Here is a 20,286-nt window from a genome sequence, read left to right as displayed (position 1 = left end):
GAGGGTAGTTGTGAATTTAATAATGTAGTATCTATAAATAGCGGCTCTCATTTTGTTATTTCGACAAACCCTAGTAGAGCTAAAAATTCAGAGAAGAAAGAGTAAGAGAGAGAGGGAAAAAGAGAGAGAGGAGAAGGAAAAGGAAATCCACTTCATCACTACCAAGGTAAGTCTTTCATATAGATAGTTAAAGTATTTATTGTGGGTAATATGGTTGGTTCTACCACCTATGTAAATATTAGGATAAAGCATGCATAAGAGGCGATAACTCGCTATAGATTATGCAAGTTTTATCATCTTATTTGAACGGTGAAATGCTAGCATAGTAACCGTAAAGTAAACTTTAATCAAAGAAAGGCGAACTGCTGAGCATAGTAGCCCATCTTATTTGAACGGTGAAATGCTAGCATAGTAACCGTAAATTAAACTTTAATCAAAGAAAGGCGAATTGCTGAGCATAGTAGCCAAGAAATAAACTAAACCAAAGAATGGTGAACTGCTGAGCATAGTAACCTGTGGGGTCCACATGAATAACATGTGGGGTCCACATGAATAGTAACATGTGGGGTCCACATGAATAGTAACATGTGGGGTCCACATGAGTAGTAACATGTGGGGTCCACATGAATAGTAACATGTGGGGTCCATATGAATAGTGTATGCTGGGCCCCATGATTTTAAAAATTTAATAGAAAGAACACTGAACACAGGGAACATTATTTTGGACATAGATGGACATTACCTGGACAGAAAGGACACTGCCTTAAAACATGAATTTGATAAAATTAGAATATATTTACAGGTTATCCACTCCAAGGTGTAAGCTCAAACAAACCTGTGATCAGAAAGCTATATGTAAGGGTTTTCTTCCTTTGATTCTCTTTTACTATACTGGATGAAAGTATTTTCTATTCTTTGATTCTCTTTATACGCAATTGCCATAAAAGTTTCTATCATTCTGAGATACACAACTGATGAGAATCCAAGGGGGATCCTTTCTTTCAGATCCCATTCCTTTCAGATAAATGACTTTACTGATAAAGCTATAATTCTATTTGTATCCTCGAAACTTGTTTCTGTGAGATATGTTTATGTTTAGGGTTTATCTTGTGATACCCTAATTCTGAATATGGACTGAGTTATGATATGATGACGGGTGGACGCGTTATAGTCCTCCATGTGCACGTGGGTAAAGACGACTCTAGAGAGTGTAAATCTAGAGGATTATGAGCCGAGGTATGGTTATGAATGGGCCGAGCTATGGCTATGAATGAAAGCATCTATGCTTAATAAAGTCTATATATATAATTCTATATATATCAAGTTCTGTAAGTTTTCTCTATACGTTTGGAAAGTATGTTGTGCTTATTCTTTCTTTCCATGTTTATAATGTGAGATGTCCTATCTATAAAATATCATGTTCTTATGAGCTTGACAATTCTACATCACTTGTTGTTTATACCCTACTGGGCTATTTGAGCTCACCCCTTTTTCCTTGTTTTATTGTTCCAACCCCCAGGTGAAGTATAGATGAGAGATGAGGAATGCTAGAGTTGAATGCAGAACTGTTCTAAAGGACAAATATGTTTTAAATATGTATCAACTATGTCTTGAATTAAGATGTAATAAGTTAGACCTAATTTCTGTAAACCCTCTAAACGTAGTTGTTGTATTTGAGATCTTGGGAATAATGAAAGTTTTTTTGAGAAAGATGATGTAATATTCTTCTACGCACCGAGTTGGTATTTCCAAAAATCCGGGGCGTTACATCATATCCTTGACAATAAGATCAAACACATCAAGAATAGAGAAAAACATATATTCCAACCTAACCAGTGTTCTATAGTGTGAGCTCCAACATGTATCCCCCGCTCGTTTGAGTGTGGTCTCTTGATTATGTCCTTCTTCCTAATAAGCACTATTTATTGTTGGAGGAATTTCCTCTGTGGTGGTTATGAGAAAAGAAAAATAAGATGCTTCAAGGCGCGTAATCGCTTTCCTTAAGACAATATTCGCCCCTATCAGTTGTGTGCAAAGGGGTCCGCCAATTGCCTCCAAGATACAATGAAGCATTGTAGGACAATCCTGCAATTGTTTGATGACGCTTTGCACAAGCGGAATCAAACCCAAAACACCGTTCAAGAACTTCAAACCTTAGAGAAAATCACTAAAATTGTTTCTGCAGAAAACAGTTTTTAGTGCACTGTTTTATGAACAAATTAACTTAAAAAACAAGTGAGAGAGAGAGATTGCTAGAGAGAGAAGAAAGTACAACAATAACTGTTTTCTCATTCGTTGAGAAGAAAGATTTCTGCTCTTTTATAGAGCACTAGATGTCTATTGACCAAGAGAAACATCTCTTCAAGACATCCCTTTGATTGGTTTGAATAATGGCCATTCGATCACAACTCTTTGTAATTTAAGTATCTTGGATCACTCACAAAGTGTCCTTTGTGTTTGAAAAACATTCATGACTCCTGGGAAGAAAAAGATATGAAGAAAGGATGAAAAATGGAAGTGAAAAGCCATATCTATTTTCTCCCAACTGATAGTTTTTCGAACAACCGAGGTCGACCGAGCTACTGCTGTCGCTTGCCGGCATGCTTCTGTCCATTTATTTTTTTCTCGATCCAAAGAACCGCGGTCGATCGTCCTTCGACCGCCGAACACCTTCCTGGAAATCATTCAAGTTTCCAGTAACCAATCCGTGATCGCCCATGATACCCTGGTCGATCGGCCCTGTCTAAAAAATGTTTTTATATTTAAAATTAAAAACTCGAAAAACAATTTTAATTTTCAAATACCACTTTGCATTTTGAAAATCTCTAACAATCCTCCACCATTTTCTAAATAAAAGAATAGCTTTCTCATAAGGCTTGGAAATTTTATGCATAGATGAAGGTATATTACGATTTAAACCTTCACTTAGTGATGACATATCAAAGTTAGCTAGAATTGCATAGTAGACATATCTTTGAACTAGCTATTCTATACAGCTAACCAGAAACTTCTTTACATATAAGATTTCGTCTTTATAGGTAGTTTTTAAGAGCCGACACGTGTATTGGCTTTGTATCTGTATCTCGGTTTCATGAGTGCTTTAGAGATTAGCCAAGCCTCATAGGAAGCGGCACCACCTCCACACTCACATAGGTAGGCTTAAGAGTGCCCCTGTAACTATAGCACCCTAACATCCTGTTACAAGCCTATTAAGAGCCAATTGCTCATTACACATTACATGTACCAAGCACTTTCCCTTGGGATGAAAATAATGTATATTATAGTGCTTGCAATCAGTCCATATAATGTACTTGGGCTCATTGAACTAAAGACTTGATGTCTCTTCAAGCGTTGGGTTGAGTTTCCATCATTGGTGATCATTGGTTATTGGCTTTAGAGCTCATTGGTTTTAAAAACATCAATGGGGAAACTCAACCCAACGCTTGAAGCCAATGCAATAAACTCTGCTTCCATGGTGGAAGTAGTTATACATGTCTACTTCTTAGAAGCCCAGGAGATAGCTCCCCCACTAAGAGTGAATATCCATCCACTCGTTGATGAATGATCAACATTCTCAGTTAACCAACTGGAATCTATGTAACCTTCTAATACAACCGGGTACCCACTATAAGACAACCCATAGTCTATAATGCCTTTTAGATATTTTAGTATCCTATTTATTGCATTCCAATGTAGATTACTAGGATTACTAGTGTGTCTACTTAGTTTACTGTAAGCCCAAGGGTTTCCATGGGTTCAAACATTCACCTTACCTTACTGTTTTGATGCTACCAAATTAAATTAATTAGCATTTATGGACTGATATGTTACTTTTTACTAATTCCAGTACTTTACAGGTTTCTGCACACAAAAGGTGCAAGGTGGTGTCGTCATAAAATTCACAGGGTTTAACCCACATAAAATTATGATGTAAATCCCTCTGCCTTCTCTACTTTCTACTATTTACAAGTTTCTGCACACAGAAGGTGCGAGGTGGTGTCGTCATAAAATCCAAAGGGTTTAACCCATAGGAATTTATGATGTAAATCCCTCCGCCTTCTCTGCTTAATGTACAGTCATTTTCCATTTGATTTTGGTTAATCTGTGTTGTGAGTAAGTTGGGAAATCAGGCTCTGCCGCAAGCAACTTACAATATCAATCAGGTCAACTATCGTTTATTTTTGTTTTCTTTTGTAAATCCACTTCATTTACATACGGAATTAAACGTAACCTAACAAGGGAAATAAAATCAACTTATTTCATTTCAAATCCTTCGAAAATGCCAATCTAAGTTCAAAGACCGGATTAAGCCGGGTAAGAGAGGTGCCTAATACCTTCTTCAATTGTAACCACAACTCTTACCCAGATATCTGTAAGGACCATGCCTTATCAACAGAGCAAAATATAATGGTTCACAGTCCCAGAGCAAAAGAACCCCTTTGGTTACTATTCTTCTAATGGAATTCGAGCCTCGTTGCTCATTCCCTTAGAAGAACAGATACGGGTCCTGGGCCCTAACCTAGGTGGCGACTCTGAATTGTCTTTATCTCGTGAAGTTAGAACCTCAGTCCCGAGTTCGTAAGATGCGCAGATTAAATAACACCCCCTTTCTTTTGAATACCCGATTGTGGTGATCCCTTACTGTCCTGCACAACGAGGGAAAAAACCGGCTCCCACAGTAGGCTAAAGAGCGGTTAGGTGTGAGATTATCTTAATGCCCCTGGACAAGTGTCGTCTTGTGATTGGGCAAGGACTTGGTCTGGAACTTTCCAAATTAGGTAAGGTTACGCACATACCCTTTGCCACTTGGTGGCCTATGATTGGACCGTTATTTTTACCCCCATCAGTTGCCCCCCGATTCCTCAAGTCGAGTTTCGAGCTGGGGAAGGAAGAGAGCGTTGACGGGCTAATCATTTATGGCCGGTGTCGGTTTGTGCGTCTCATTGCATTGTTTGTGCTTCAGAGGGAGTTCTAGTCATAGTTTCAGTCACATTGGGACTAATAAGACTTTCACTTTTCTTCTCCACTGCCCGCTATGGGGCTCGGCTACCGTATTGTATGAATTGCGTCTTGGCATTTTTTTCATATTTTTCAAGCATTTAAGCTCCGTAGGAAGTTCGGATTTCATTTTGTATGAACTATGCCTTTGCATTTTCGGCGAAACTTTAAGTACAAAATGCTCTAAAGGGAAGCTTGCTCTAAATAAGAGCTACGCCTTAGCATTTTTGAGAAACTTTGGGTTCACATGCTCACAAAATGAGCCGGGTTCCTCCTCTTATGAGCTACTGCTTGCAATTTTTCGTGAAATTTCGGGACCAAATGCCCTCTAATGTGTTCGTCCGGCTCTTTATATGAGCTGCGACTTATAATTTTTGACATTTGCATCTTTTGTGGGGCTGTGTGCTTTTGATGTTTTCACTCTTCATTAATGTTTCTATATCTATACAATGAAAATATGTCTGTCTTTTGTGATATTTCCACCCCCCAAGAGGCTATAGTGAGATCGGCCTGCGTTTTTGCCGAAGTGCATTTTTTATGCTTTGGGTGTTTTTTGATATTGCCACCCTTCCAGGGAGCCATATTAAGTTCGGATGGCCCTTTTTACCGAAGAGCATTTGAATGCTTGTGGTGTTTTTTGATATTCCCCTCCTATGTATTGACCCAAGATCAACGGCCTCTTTAATAACAAACAAGGGCCATGTGGAGAGACCCTTCATATAGACATAAGACATGCCTCAATTATTAAAGGGATCCCTAAAAAAGGGAGAATTGTGACCGTGTCCACATGCAGAAGAATATCCTTAGTTGGTCTGCCACATAGCCAATTATTATATAGTGGGCCATCTTTGGTTGATCTGAACCGTCCATCTGATATGCCTTAAGAGTGGATCCAGCCCATTGATGTGCGCTCCCAAAAAATAGCAATCCAAACTCCAAGTTTATAAGTAGGGAATTGATATCGCCACCCTCATGCTTTTATAACATGTTTCTTTATTTTGGGCTTTTGATATTGCCACCCTTCTAAGGAGCCATATTGAGTTCGGATGGCTTTTTTGCCAAAGTGTTTTTTTCACGTTTTGAGTGTTTTATGATATTGCAACTCCCATGTTTTTATAACATGTTTATTTATTTTGGGCTTTTGATATTGCCACCCTTCCAAGGAGCCATATTGAGTTCGGATGGCTTTTTTGGCGAAGTGCTTTTTGCACGTTTTGATTGTTTTATGATATTGCCACTCCCTTGTTTTTATAACATGTTTCTTTATTTTGGGCTTTCGATATTGCCACCCTTTCAAGGAGCCATATTGAGTTCGGCTTGTGTTTTCGCCGAAGTGCGTTTTTGCACATTTTTTGGCGCTTTTTGATATTGCCACCCCGCATGCCTATATGATATGTTTGTTTATTTTGAATTTTTGATATCGCTACCCCCTATGAGGCAACATTGAGTTCCGCTTGTGTTTTTGCCAAAGTGCATTTTGCACATTTTGAGCATTTTTTATATTTGCACCACTCTATGGTGTCATGACATTTTCAGCATTTTTTATATTTGCACCACTCTAAGGGGCCATGTTAAGTTCGTACTTCATTTTTGCTGAGGTGGCCTATGCGCATTTTGCATATTTTTGTGCATTAAGCATGTTGTTTGATATTTCCACCCCCTCAAAGAGGCCACGTTTAGTTCGGACGCCTTTTTTGCCGAATTGGATTTTAGTGTTTTGTATACTTTTTGATATTTCCACTCCTCATGTTTTTAGAGCACGTTTCCTTCGTTTTGAGTTATTGATAGTGCCACATCCCTGTTAGGCAACATTGAGTTCGGTTTGCGTTTATGCCGAAGTGACTTTAGCGCATTTTGCTCATTTTTGACACTTGCACCCCTCAAAAGAGCTCGGCTTGCTCTTTTTATGAGCTAGTACTTCCAACTTTTTGTGAAATTTTGGAACCAAATGTCCAAAGATGAGCTCGGCTTGCTCTTTTTATGAACTAGTACTTCCAACTTTTCGCGAAATTTTGGACCAAATATCCAAAAATTAGTTCGGCGGGCTCTTTATATGAGCTGTAACTTGTAATTTTCTGCAAAATTTCTTGTCCAAAGGCACTTAAGGAGTTCATGGGGCTCTTTATATGAGATAGTACTTGTAATTTTAAGCAAAATTTCGGGTCCAAATGCCCTTAAGGAGTTCGTCTAGCTCTTTATATGAGCGACAACTCGTGATTTCTTGCGAAATTTTTGAGCTCAAAGCGCCCTAAAGTGAGTTCGACAGGCTCTTTATATGAGATGCGCCTTGTAATTTCTTGCCGAATTTTGGGCTATACCGCCTTAAAATGAGTTCGGCTTGCTCTTTATAAGAGCTGTGCCTAGCACTTTTTTCTGAAATTTTAGTTACTTGGCCTACACAGGGAGTTCAGCTAGTCTTAGGGCGAAGGTGGAACTCGTGAAGCATTGACATTTCCATGTCCATTTGCACTGTGTTGTATTTTGCTTTCACAAAAAATGAGCCGTGACTTGCGCTTCTGATATTCGACCACCTCAAAAGGTCATACTAAACTCGGATCTCATATCCGCGTACGTGGGCATAAAAGCATACCATTTCTCATGTTTGAGGTCTGTCATGGGTTTGTACGTTTTTGGCATTCGCATGCCTCGTTTGTTACAGTTCGACTTTTGGTTCAAGTAGATTGGCTAGCTCTTTGTATGAGCTGTGCCTTAGATATTTTTGAAAATTTTCAACCCGTAGGTCAAGCAAGTAGTTCAGTCAGCTCGAACTATGAGTCGTGCCTTAGATTTTTCCCAAAAATTTTCAACCCGTAGGTCAAGTAAGTAGTTCAGTCAGCTCGAACTATGAGCTGTGCCTGGGAAAATTTCATAAAATTTTTGGCCCATGGGCCACATGTTGAGTTCACCTAACTCAAAATATGAGTTGGGACTTAGAATTTTTATCAAAATCTTGGACTCAGGGGTCCAATAATCAGTTTAGTCAGCTCAAAATATGAGCTTGGACACAGGATTTTGGTGCCCGTAGGTCTTTAGTGTCCGTAGGTTTTTGGTGCCCAAGGTTGAGAGCTTAGGTCTTTGGTGCCCATAGGTCTTTATTGCCTAAGGTTGAGAGCTTAGGTTTTTGGTGCCCGTAGGTCTTAGGGGCCTATGGTTGAGAGCTTAGGTCTTTGTTGCCCGTAGGTCTTTAGTGCCAGTAGGTCTTATGTGCTAAGGTTGAGAGCTTAGGCCTTTGTTGCCCGTAGGTCTTAGATGCCTAAGGTTGAGAGCATAGGTCTTTATTGCCCGTAGGTATTTAGTTCTGCCAAGATAAAGTAGAGGAATGCTTTAGTAGTTTTGCAAGCTAACAGATAACTTTCAATTATTAATGGAAGAAAACTAAAGATAGATGGTACTACATCGAGTGTTCATTTTTGGGGCGCTCTCCGCCTTTGACATAATCTTTGAGATATCCTATCTGTAAAAGGTTTTCGATCTCCTCCTTGAGATGACGGCATTCATCTGTGTCATGGCTATGGTCTTTGTGAAACCGACAATATTTCGACTTATTTCTCTTGTCCCCGGGCGTCTGCAAGTTTTGAGGCCATGTGAGGAACTGTTCTCCTTGGATGGCAGTTAAGATCCGCGCCCGCCTTATGTTAAGGGGCGTGTACTCTTCCTCCCGGTGGAGTGGGCTTCTTTCCCTACTGGGTTGCCTCTCGTCGCAACGAAGCTTTAGAGCTGACCCCAACCCATTCTTTTCTTCATCCCGAACTTTTCTCTTTTCATCATTCTGGCCACCTAGGTTCAAGTTTAGGGCAGTTAGAGTTTCTTCAGCTGTGATGCATTTTTCAGTCCGGGCGATCAGGTCAGCCAGGGTGGAAGGAGTCTTCTTGGCTATGGAGAGTCTGAAGTCTGCAGACTTCACTCCCGTCAACTAAGCATTCATTGCTGCTGATGGATCCAGATTTGGGACCTGGAGGGTTTCTCTGTTAAATCGGTTGATATAATCCTTCAAAGATTCAGCTTTCTCTTGTTTCATTGTCATTAGGGAGGTGGCTGTTCTCTGTTGCCTTCTGCTACTCATGAAGTGGTGAGCAAGATTGTCTCCAGACTCCTCAAAGGAACTAATAGACTCGGGCTGGAGTCCAGAGTACCAATCGCGAGCGGCTCCAGTAAGAGTCGTCGTGAAGGCTCTACAAAGGAATCCATCTGAAGCTCCATGCAACAACATCAATGATTTGTAAGTTTCCAGGTGATCGATCGGATCTGTGGTTCCATCGTATTGGGGTAGCTGTGGCATTTTGAATCTGCGCGGTGCGGAGGCACCGAGAACCTCTTCTGTAAAGGGAGGTTTCCTTGAAAACAACCGATTTCCAACAGGGGTGCCCCCCTTCATAAGCAGCCCAATACGATGGTCCATCTCTTCGAGCTTACGCTCCATGTTGTGGGACACGATCCCGCGAGAGGGGTGGGGCGCGAGCCGCCATGCACTCTCTTGGTCTCTAGTACCCACGCGATTGGCGTGTGCTTCTTAGTGTTGATTTAGATTCGTCTTTTATGTGAACTTGGGATCACTAAGGCAATCCGAATTCCACATAAAAGAGACTGACAGAGTCGCCACCTAGATGTGGGATCTAGGACCCGTAATTAACCAGAAATCTAGACTCGCTACCTGGTTACAAGAATGGAAGGTATGGGGATTTATCCACCACATGCACCATTCCTGCCCGATAATCGGTCTTCGATTCCAAAAGCTAACTCTTTTAAATTTATTTTAAATGGCTCATTCAACTCTATGTTAATATGTTATCTACGGGACATGCATCCTATGATCTAATTGCAATGTGAATCCTAAATGTGTATCTTAATTTCTTAATTTGTCTGGATTCAATCTAGGTGAAAGTTCTCCTAAAATTCTAATTTCATGAAAAATCCTAAGTGATTTGATTAAGCATTTACAAGAAAATTAATATACAAAACACCACAATTTGTTGTGGTGCCGACTCGCGGGTGGTATGCCGTCAGACATCCAAGCTGCCTACGTACCCAAGCCTCACTGGGATCAGAGTCGACGTAGTTCGGTGCACCTAAGCTAAGCTACATATGCCTAACTCAACTAGGACACCGACTTAGACGGATTTGACTGTTTCAACAGTTTTAAGAGGAATTATTTAATTCAAGTTGAGGATTTTATTATCTTAGGATTTCATCTAAGATGCTATATGATTCTTATCTGAATGCAAGTTGTCCCTTAGACTAATGCAGGTTTTGCCTACATTCTAGTTTACTAGGCTTGTCCTAGGGAAAGATCGGGTGACTAGTGTAACTAGACCTATGGTACGGTTGCTATTCATAGCAAGCGTCCGTGATGAGGCTGGACTCCTAACTCTAGGACTCCCTAAAACCTAGGACACGGCACGACACCAGTGTTCCTAAATTGGGCTCTAATGGTTCTTAGATTGGAAACCATAATCCAATGGTTCCGAAAGACACAAGATAAATCGATTTAAGTTCTCGAGGTTAATGAGTTTCAGATTTCGAAGATTTTCAGTTTCTAGACATTTAAGGATTACCAATGGTTCTAGGGTTCACCAATTTCGGCCTTGAATGGCATCCAAAGGAGGGAATCGTGCGCTCTTTCCTTGTGCAATTTAATACTTAGGTTATAGCATCTTATTGCCTGGCAGAATCTCAGGATTTCCGTGGACACTAACCTCGGAGCCAACAACATGCTATAACTTAAATATTCAAATTGTCAAAGATCAAGTTGCAATTGGGATACGATTATGGATGCACGGGCCATTTTTCCAGGAAAATCTAAAGATCCTAAAATTTCTGTTTCAATGGATTAAGGAGTGAACATGTGACAGAATTTTAAAGTTCTTTAGGAATTTTTATATGATTTTCAATTAATTTCGAATTTTCCATGGATTTTATCAATTTTAAGCATATGAGCGGTTTTACAAGTGAAATTGTTGCAAATAAATTCGAAATGATTTGAAATTTCTACAGCAGCAAGATGAAAATGTATGTAGCTTACAGGATGAGTTTTGCATATTTTTACATTAAATTCACATTTAATCTTGATTAAACCATTAAATGTCCAGATTGCACAATTAACACATAAACTAGTAGAAATATAACTCTAAATTCTATGAAATTTCTACAGAAATACTATATGAATCAAAATAGCATGAAGTGAGATTTTCATGAATTTTAGAAATTATTTACTACCAATTTCGGATTTTACAATTTCCAGACCAGATTATAAATTAACACTACATCCCATATTAAAACAGATCCAAATCACACGAAAATTTTACAGTAACAAGTAATATGGAAGATAAGAATACTGTAAAAATTTTATGAATTTTAATGATGATCTGATGTTAGTAAAAAGTCTCCTAAAATCTGATAAGTTTCAAAGAAAATATTAAATAATATACCAAATAAACTCCAAAAATCTTTACAAATTCATGGTAAAATGAATCAGTAACATATTATTTTCCCACGAAATTTCATTAATTTTAGAATCTGTTTGGTATATAATTTAATTTTTCTTCGTCAAAAGATGTTTTTTAAAGAGTTTTCCATTTTTAAAACACGATTTTTGATAAAATTACGATTCTGGAAAACATCTTCCAACCTTGTTCTGATGTGATGAACACAAGAAAAATTTAAAATTCCGAAAAATAGATCATCCCGAGATGGCTATTTTTTCGAATTTCATAATTTCTCAGCCCATATTTTAAATAAAATACCACTCTTCACTCAAATTCTAAAGAACCGTTGATCCAATGTCCGATCCGATCCGATAGTTATTTTACTCTATTGAAGTAGAACATCGTATTAAATTTCGGGACTAAACGGATTTGAAACACTTATACAGATCGTGAGTTTTAGCACAAACAATTAATATTGAATTTAAGTCATTTAAATGCTAAAAAACCATGCAAAAATCTAGAAAAATACCAAATAATTTCAAAAAAATTCAAGAACAGTAGACTTACCTATGGTGGAGTTCCTCGACGAATCTGAGAGCAAAAAAATTCCAAAATATCGCCTATGTGCATCCGCTTTTGCTTTCCTCTTCTTCTTTTTTTTTTTTTACTGTTTTCTCAAGTGGATATGAAGAGAGGTTGAAAGGGAAAATATGAGAGTGAAAATGATTGAGAGAGAAAGATAGAGAGAGTGGGAGTTAAAAGGATAGAGAGAGAGAGAGAGAGAGAGAGAGAGAGAGATATCGAGGCTTCTCCCTTTCTTTTTTTTTTTTTTTTTTTTTTTTTTTTTTTTTTTTACTTGAACACCAAAAGGACTTTACAGGTGAGGTAGAGCTTTTCAAAAAATGGCTTAAGGTTTTGCAAGAGTTTCAACCGAACCTGTGAACAGGTTGCCTACGTATCCCAGTGTAGGAATCAGGTCATGCGTAGTTCAGGGCGAATGCCCCTAGTTTGAAGATCAATTGTTTGAAGGTTAATTGATTTTTTTCCTTTTTTCTTTTCTTTCTGGAACAATTAACTTCTCTTCTTTTGGAACTTGTCCCTCTTTTTTTTTTCTGGAACGATTGATTTTTCTTTTTCTTTTTTTTTTTGAATCGACCGAACTCGGTTTAACCGAGCTGCCTACGTACCCCAGTGTAGGGATCAGGTCTCGCGTAGTTCGGGGGAATGCCCCAAGTTTGATGGGTTTTCAAGAAAATTTGATTTAGGCTCGAAGGGTTTGCAAATCGGTATTCTTTTGACATTGGGTTTTGATTTTGGGATTTAATCGGCCAAAGGAGGCCTTTCGATGTTCAGATTGGGAATCGATCTAGGTTACTAGAGTCTGTCTGGTACTGATTATTTATTTCTTTTTTTTTCTCTTTTTTTTTTTTTCACGGAGTTTGACGGCATTTCCAGGTAAGATAATGGATTTTCTTCTTTCAAGATTCTAATGCGTGCTTTCGGCTTTCATAGAGCGAAACTTGTTCCTTGACATCCTCCATCTATGGATTTGTAACTCTTGATATCTGATGACCACTTTTCAATACTTGCTCTTGAACTTCTTATCTTGAATTTGTTGGCTTCATGTTATGAATTTGAGAACCAAGGTCATTGATTGGAAATATGAAAGTTATTTCCACTCTATGCCCCTTGCATAGCATATGATATTCACTTCATTCTTTCTTGAACCTTCTATCTGGGTCTTTCTCTTGACATTAATGGTAACGCTTACGGGACCATCTTTTTATCCTCAAAACGGGTTTACCAATTCTTCACACTCTTCAGAGGGTAATGTATTTTCAATCGGCATTTACTGAATCAAAGTTTCAGTGCCAGCGTTTACCACTTCAATTTCATTTTTGAAAAGCTGGGATTGGCGCTCCTCCTCTTGTTCAAGTAATTGCTGTGACTCAAGTGGAGTTTCGTCAATTTTGTCCTCATTTGAGGAGGGAGTCTTATTTTAAGATCAGAAGCACACTTAAGAAACAAACACAAGTGAATTATTGGACACGACCTATCCTGAACATGCTCAGGATTCACAACTCTAAATAAAAAAGAGAGATGATTTGCCTGGACTAGGCATTGACCTTGAAATGTAAGACCGGACTCAACAATTGTACTGACCATGATGACTGATTCGCATAGGGGAATGCCCCTAGTTCAAGGATTATGATAGTGAACTCTGAAGGACTTAGCAAAATATTCTTGAAAAAGGTTGCCCTTAGAGTAAGAAAGGACTAAGGGTACAAGTAAGATTGGATCATCTGGACCAGGCATGATCAGATCATGAGATTGCATAATCGAAAGATTGTGAGATTCTGCTCCTGCCAGTTAGGGGATGGCATGAAGATACGATCGAATTGTATGACAGAAGAATGAAAGACGCACGATCAAGAGATTAGATGAGATAGCATAAGATTGCTTTCAACGGATAGATCATGAATGACTAATCCTATGAGATCTTTGAAAATGATGGGATTTATATCCTAACCCCAAAGGGAAAGTTTTTAATCTTCACACATTTTAACAGTGTTACCTGAGGGAATCAACCCTAATCCTAGTCTAGCGGAGTGGAGAGAGGATCTCGACTCATGACTTTGTTCGTGTATCTAAGGACCGATCGTAGCCATTGGAAGATGGACTACGGCCTAATCTAGACACAAATAGGTAGGATATCCTAAACTAGGCTCACACACGTGATGCACATGTGTTCGTATACTACATGCATGTGTGGGTTAATCTAGGGGTAAGGCCAAGAGTTCCCTTAGCGCGAATCCATGTTCGATATACTGTACCAGTGTCCGGCGTATCAGTACGTGAACAAGAGATCCGTTTACGTACCATAAAGGTACTAGGCTAAGGGTGGAATGCTTCTCTAGCACAGAGGCACCAGGTGATGAAATCCCAGTCAACCATGCTAGATAACACTCCGGGTTCCTAAAATAGGATGTGTGTGCACGTGAGATGCAAGGGTTTAGATGCAAGTGATGTAAGTGTATGCAATATGTTTGCGCAATCTACGATGCCTTCAGGTTTTGTTAGATTAAGTTCAAGTAAAATGTGATGAGAAAATAAAACAAGACAAAGTAATCTATCAAGTATAGAGTTTTTATGAGCCAGTTAAATTAAATTCAAATGAATTATCTTTTGAAATTTTAATGAAGTTAGGTGGTCCCCAGCAGAGTCGCCAGACTGTGGGACACAGATCCTGCGAGAGGGGCGGGGCGCGAGGTTGAGTCTGAGTAGTTTTTTATCTACGCTCTCTGGTTTTTGAACTGTTGTCCTCCTAACTATTCCTGCCAAGTGTGGACTTGAGGTTGAGTCTGAGTAGTTTTGAGGACTTCTTTTGCGCTGGTGGTGCTCTATTCAGTCTGGATGACCTCTTCGGGAGAGCAAATGGAGATCCCTCGACCTTGAGCACTCTCTATAATGACATGAACGGTAACTAGGGGACGCCTTGCGCTCATAGGCATGCTGAAAATGCCGGTTGGACGACATGGGATGGCGCCCGCGAGATGTGTGTGCTACTCTCTCTTGCTGTGCTGACCTTTTCTCATGCCAAGGTCCAGCGGAGTGCTGCTCTTCACGGTATCTAAGCTGATCAGTTAGAGTAGCAACTTGGTGTACCAATGCGTTGAACTGCTCTGCGGTAGGTGGAGCTGTCTTCATCTGAGACTCTGGTTAAGGAGGTTGTTGTTCCTCAGGTGGAGGGGGAACAACGACCTGAGAAGCTAAATGTCATTCCTGGTGATCGTTTCTAGGAGCGGACTTAGCGCGCTGAGTTGCGTTTGTGCGCGCGCTCTTCCGAGCAGCCATGCTAAGATCAACTAACGGCTTTTTGTTCGGGTACCATGGATGGCGCTAATCTGTTGCGGCCACAATCAGGGATCTGCTTATGTGGCAACATATAATAGAAAGATAGACTAGAATAGTACGTTTTTTGGGATCCGACCCCTCTCTTTGAGCCTTAGGAGGCCATTTATAGTAGTAGGCTAAAGAGGGGTTAGGTTAGGTGTGAGATTACCTTAATGCCCCTGGACAAGTGTCGTCTTGTGATTGGGCAAGGACTTGGTCTAGAACTTTCCAAATTAAGATTACGCATATACCCTTTGCTACTTGGCGGCCTATGATTGGACCGTTATTTTTACCCCCATCAGTGGGAATCCAATAATCTATTCCTATTTTGCCTCTCCATTTCAACTAGTTAATGGTTTAGGAAAAGTAGAAAAATCCCTACAAAATAGCTATCAATACTAAAATATCTCCATCACCAAAAGATTCAGCTAACTAAGAAAATTTGGATAAAACGTTTTATATCTCTAAGGTGGTTTTGCTTCATCCCATTCCATCCGTTCCTTCCATGTCTGAGCACAGTTCTAAGGTGGTTCTGTGAGTCAGTGAGTGCACTTGGACTCGAGCCATATTTGGTTGTTTTATCTTGGAGCGTATTCTGGCTGCCCGGGTAGGGGGCGGATACTGTGGACCCTGATCCGGGAGATAGGTGGGGGACGAGCCCCTAGCGGCCTCTTGGATCATCCACACGTGAATGAGAGCTCTACCAAGGAACTCTCGAAACAAAACAAAACTCAGAGTCGCCATCCATGGTATACGGCCATGGATCCTAAAAAAATATGCTCTGTATACCATGGATAACCAGAAATGAATGGGTTCGTGCCTGATTACGAATGGAGAAGGTCCGAAGAGCGCCTCCAATTCGTCCGAGTGCAAGCACTTGGTCTCTTATGCCATTTATTATTAGATCCAAAGAATTTTGGGTAAAATCATATGAAATGGGAACAATCCTCAGGAGTCGTCTACCTAAGCATGCATTTCCTGAGAATAGAAATAATAAGCATACAAAAGATAAATGAAAGAAGTGTGCCACCTAAACATAGCTAGGTTATGAATGACATGCCTAATGGGTGTCTAAGTTCTGGTGGACATACACATGCAAGCTACAGCTAAAGGTATAGTATCAGTACAAGAAAGTAAGAAGACACATCAAAACATAAAACACAAATCAATCCTATATATGACAGGACAAGAAAAAATCCTAACTCTAATGCGACTTGACTCGGACCAAGATGGCCATCCATCCCAGCTGCTCTACGTATCCCGGCCTCAGGAAGAATCGGAGTCACCGTAGTTCGATGCCTTATTCTAAACTATGATGCCTAACCATCTAGAACCGCTATCCTAGACTCGATCCACTAGACTCGACTGATTTTTAAAGTTTTTTGAATGATTGCTTAAGTTCAGGTGAATTGTAATTTTTAGGACTCTCTATATGCCTTAACTAATGCAAGTTAGTTAGCCTTAAACTAATGCAGGTGGGCCCTACATCCTATGTGTAACTAAGCTGTGCAACCTAAGGAAAACCATGGGCTAACTATATGCTTCCTAGTCTAGCTATCGGTTCGACTAAATGTCTAACCGATCGACTTGAGGCCTCCTAACTCTAGGGACACTCACACGACAGGACACACCATATCAATACAAATCAAGACAGCCTCCTAACTCTAAAACACCCCAAATATCTAGGACAATCTCCTAACTCTAGGGGAAGATCTTTTGAAAAGGTTTTGAAGAAGTTTTTGTGTTTTTGGAAGGTTTGACAAATTTACTTTTAAAGGTTTGGCTGGACCTGGGATGTGGATCCCAAGCTGCACTACGTACCCCGTGGAAAGGGATCAAGCCAACGTAGTTCGGAACATATTCCGAGATAAAGACACTAAACAAGCAAACAAGTGTGATTCACAAACATGTAAACTAGCGTGCTCACAAACAGGTATACCAGCGTGGTCACCAACAAGTAAACAAGCGTGATCACAAACAAATGAAACACTAATCAGATAAAACATGTCTAAAGGAAGTGACATCCCTAAAACAAAAGAGACAAAACCTTTTTCTAAAAGAAGGCAAGCAAAATAATGAAACTGAGAGAACCCTATACTATGATAGAGGATCGTCTAAAAGATTTAAAGCATCTTCTAAAAGAAAAGAAAATAAAGGGAAACACTATATGGGCTAAGCTAGTCTCCTAATGATAGGCTTGGGATGACTCATTCATCGCCTTATACAACACAATATTAATATCATTTTCAAACATATAAAAATAAAAATAAAAATAAACTACTTGACCTTCCTTTTTTATTCAAGACATTCACAATACAAATAAATTGATCACAAAATAATGAGTGCATCGCAAACATAGCATCATATCATTAAGAAACATCAAATGACTTTCATATGCAAGTAAATTATAAATCTCTACTAAGTACCGAATCATAAAGGGAATAATATATTAGATAAACATTTCCTAATTTTAATAGTTGCTTTAGACTCACCCTATCTTTCTTGTTTTTATAAATTTGGTATAATTTTCTTAGCCGCCGTCATTTTTTACAAATAATAGAAGATGACATAATTAATGCATTTTCCATAACACAATTCCAACACTAGCAGGTTCGTTATTCCTAAGTTAAGTGCTCGGTCAAAATTGGTGGCCTAGAAACGAAAAGATGCAAACATCAAAGTGTTAAAAGAGCTACAAATATCAAAGTAATAACTACCAAAATACAAGTGAAAAGGGTTGTCATTATCAAAAGGGTTGTGAGAGCTGCAAATATCAAATGGGTGAGGGCTGCCCATATCAAAATGGGTGTGTGGGCTGCAATTATCGAAAAGGGTTAAGGCTGCAATTATCAAAAAGGGGTGTGGGCTGCAATTATCAAAAAAGGGGTTAGGGGCTGCCAATATTAAAAAGGGGTTAGGGCTGCAATTATAAAAAAGGGGTTAGGGGCTGCCAATATTAAAAAGGGATTAGGGGCTGCCAATCTGTGTTGCTAAATATCTCATCCACCTCAAAAAATTCCTCTGTTAGAGCACCTTCCATTGTGTCCCCATCATCAGCTACCACTTCTGTGGTGATATTAGACCCAATAGCATCAGAGTTGGAAAAAAAGTACCTCTGCTATGAAGTCCTTTGGGAAGTGGTCTTTAGCATTCCACAAAGAATAGACTTCATCATGATTGAGTATCAAAATATTTGACTGAACAAAAGCTGTGTTGAACATGACCCTGAACATCATCTCCTCACGTTTCAATTCTTCATCCACATGAAGGCACTCAAGGACCACATCCCCTTGAACACGGCAATGTATATCAATTTTCATTAGTTGACAATCCGCCTGTTTGTAGAGTCGGACATGTTTCTTTGTCTTTGGTGCTTGAAAATAGAACCTTGGAACTCCTGTTGGTAACCAATAAAGGGTCCTGACCATAAACACGAACTATTGGCCTGCAACCCCCCTCCCCATCATACGTGGGAAGAACTCTAAGAATGAGAGAATCCAAAGTCAAAGGGGCATCTGAGCCACCAATTCTTTTGTTGATATATTGGAGATATCTCAACTGAGAAGGCTGTGGATTCAAAGGAGACAGGAGGTGGAGAAGTTCCCTAGGAGCTTGTTTATACACCATTTCTAGAGTCTTCTGTTCCAAAGTGTACTGTTTCCTGTATAAGAGAAAACCAGCAAGCATAAAAGCCAGAACAGGCCACCCACCTCTCTCACAGTGCATTATTAGCAACACATTGTGTTGGCTTTCCAATGATAACCAGCTCTCACTTGACCTCAAGAAGTGGTGGATCATCTCCAGAGGGAGCAAAGGACACCCCTCATATTGCCGAGGGTAGTCCATAACAGTCATGTCATACTGCGACAATATATCTGCAATTTGGCTCCTCCTTTCTCCCTCTCTAAAGTTAAATACCATGAAAGAAGCATCAGGGAAATGGTCTTGCAACTGTACAACTGTGCTCGCCAGGTAAACCTTAAATTCATCTTCCTCTAAAACATCCGTGGAGAAGCAACAGTCGAATACGTAGACTCTCTCGGAGATCTCCAAAAGCCGATCGGGAGGCTTCCGATAAAATAACCGTCTGAACAGCGCCATCTGGTGGCGCTGCCGGTCCTCCGATCAGATCCAAACCGAAAATCCAACGACCGAGATCAAATCATAGAAAATTCAATGAACTCAAAGGAGAAGAACATATCGCTAAAAAAAAGGATCAGATCAAGACGAATTAGACTAGAAAGATCTTATTAAGTACCAATTGAGAAGGTTTTGGTGAGGAAAAGAGAGAGAACAATGCTTAGGGTTTGGTTGAATTGCAGGAATTCAAAAAGAGAGATTGAAAAACATAATTCAATGAACTAAAAGGAGAAGAACAGATCGCTAAAAAAAAGGATTCGGATCAAGAGGAATTGGAGTAGAAAGATCTAAGAAAGTAGAAATTAAGAAGGTATTAATGGTTAGGGTTTCAAGAAAAAGGACAGAGAACACAGTGAGAAATGAGGAAGAATATAAGAAAAGCTTGCTGATCGGAGAAAAATATGGCTGGCTAGAGCTTGGCCGGATCTCCGGCGAGTCGATCGGAGATGATGACCGAGGAAGAAGGTGAGAGATCTAGGGTTTGAAGCAGATTTTCTTTCGTTTGGGTTTTTTCTCTGCTAGGGCTTTCTTTTGAAACGAAAAAATGAGAGTCCTCTCCCAGAATGAGAAGGGCACCTCTGTATTTATAGGAATTTGCCTTAATTAATTGCCCCTCAACCTGCTAAGACACCCTCAAAATAGGATGTTTTAACTTGGCCCGGCTTAAAATGGGTGGTCCAAACGAAAATGGCTTAATGAAAATTTCGAAAAATTCAGCCCTTCTAAGCTACCTAGGACAACCCTTTACGGCAAAATTAGTCTAAGTAGAACACCTTCTAACTGGATGAACCACTCCCCTCTTTCCACACTATGTTAGGCTACACTTCTTACC

At 39.7% G+C, this 20,286-nt stretch overlaps 2 protein-coding genes across 2 annotated transcripts; both read right to left on the bottom strand.

The window, feature by feature from the left end:
* Window positions 1-8,389: 8,389 nt before the first annotated feature.
* LOC143856959 (uncharacterized) lies at window positions 8,390-9,418 on the bottom strand. Its single transcript, XM_077367240.1, has 2 exons — window positions 8,951-9,418; window positions 8,390-8,896 (listed from the first exon to the last, which is right to left on the bottom strand). The coding sequence occupies exons 1-2, from the start codon at window positions 9,416-9,418 to the stop codon at window positions 8,390-8,392; spliced, it is 975 nt and encodes a 324-aa protein (XP_077223355.1).
* A 9,205-nt stretch (window positions 9,419-18,623) lies between these two features.
* On the bottom strand, window positions 18,624-19,415 carry LOC143856958 (formin-like protein 20). Its single transcript, XM_077367239.1, has one exon. It carries the CDS (start codon window positions 19,413-19,415, stop codon window positions 18,624-18,626), a length of 792 nt encoding a protein of 263 aa, XP_077223354.1.
* Window positions 19,416-20,286: the final 871 nt, after the last annotated feature.

Source organism: Tasmannia lanceolata, unplaced genomic scaffold, assembly GCF_043159265.1.
Source record: "Tasmannia lanceolata isolate RefF3 unplaced genomic scaffold, GAP_Taslan_0.1 ptg000024l, whole genome shotgun sequence".
NCBI classification, from domain to species: domain Eukaryota; kingdom Viridiplantae; phylum Streptophyta; class Magnoliopsida; order Canellales; family Winteraceae; genus Tasmannia; species Tasmannia lanceolata.
This window is presented reverse-complemented; position numbering and strand designations above follow the sequence as displayed.

Bases quoted from the DNA above. Each gene is read 5' to 3' on its own strand.
- LOC143856959 (XM_077367240.1), bottom strand. From the start codon at position 9,418: ATGGAGCGTAAGCTCGAAGAGATGGACCATCGTATTGGGCTGCTTATG. The intron at 8,897-8,950 runs GTCCCAAATCTG...ACGGGAGTGAAG, and splicing joins TTAACAGAGAAACCCTCCAG to TCTGCAGACTTCAGACTCTC.
- LOC143856958 (XM_077367239.1), bottom strand. From the start codon at position 19,415: ATGGCGCTGTTCAGACGGTTATTTTATCGGAAGCCTCCCGATCGGCTT.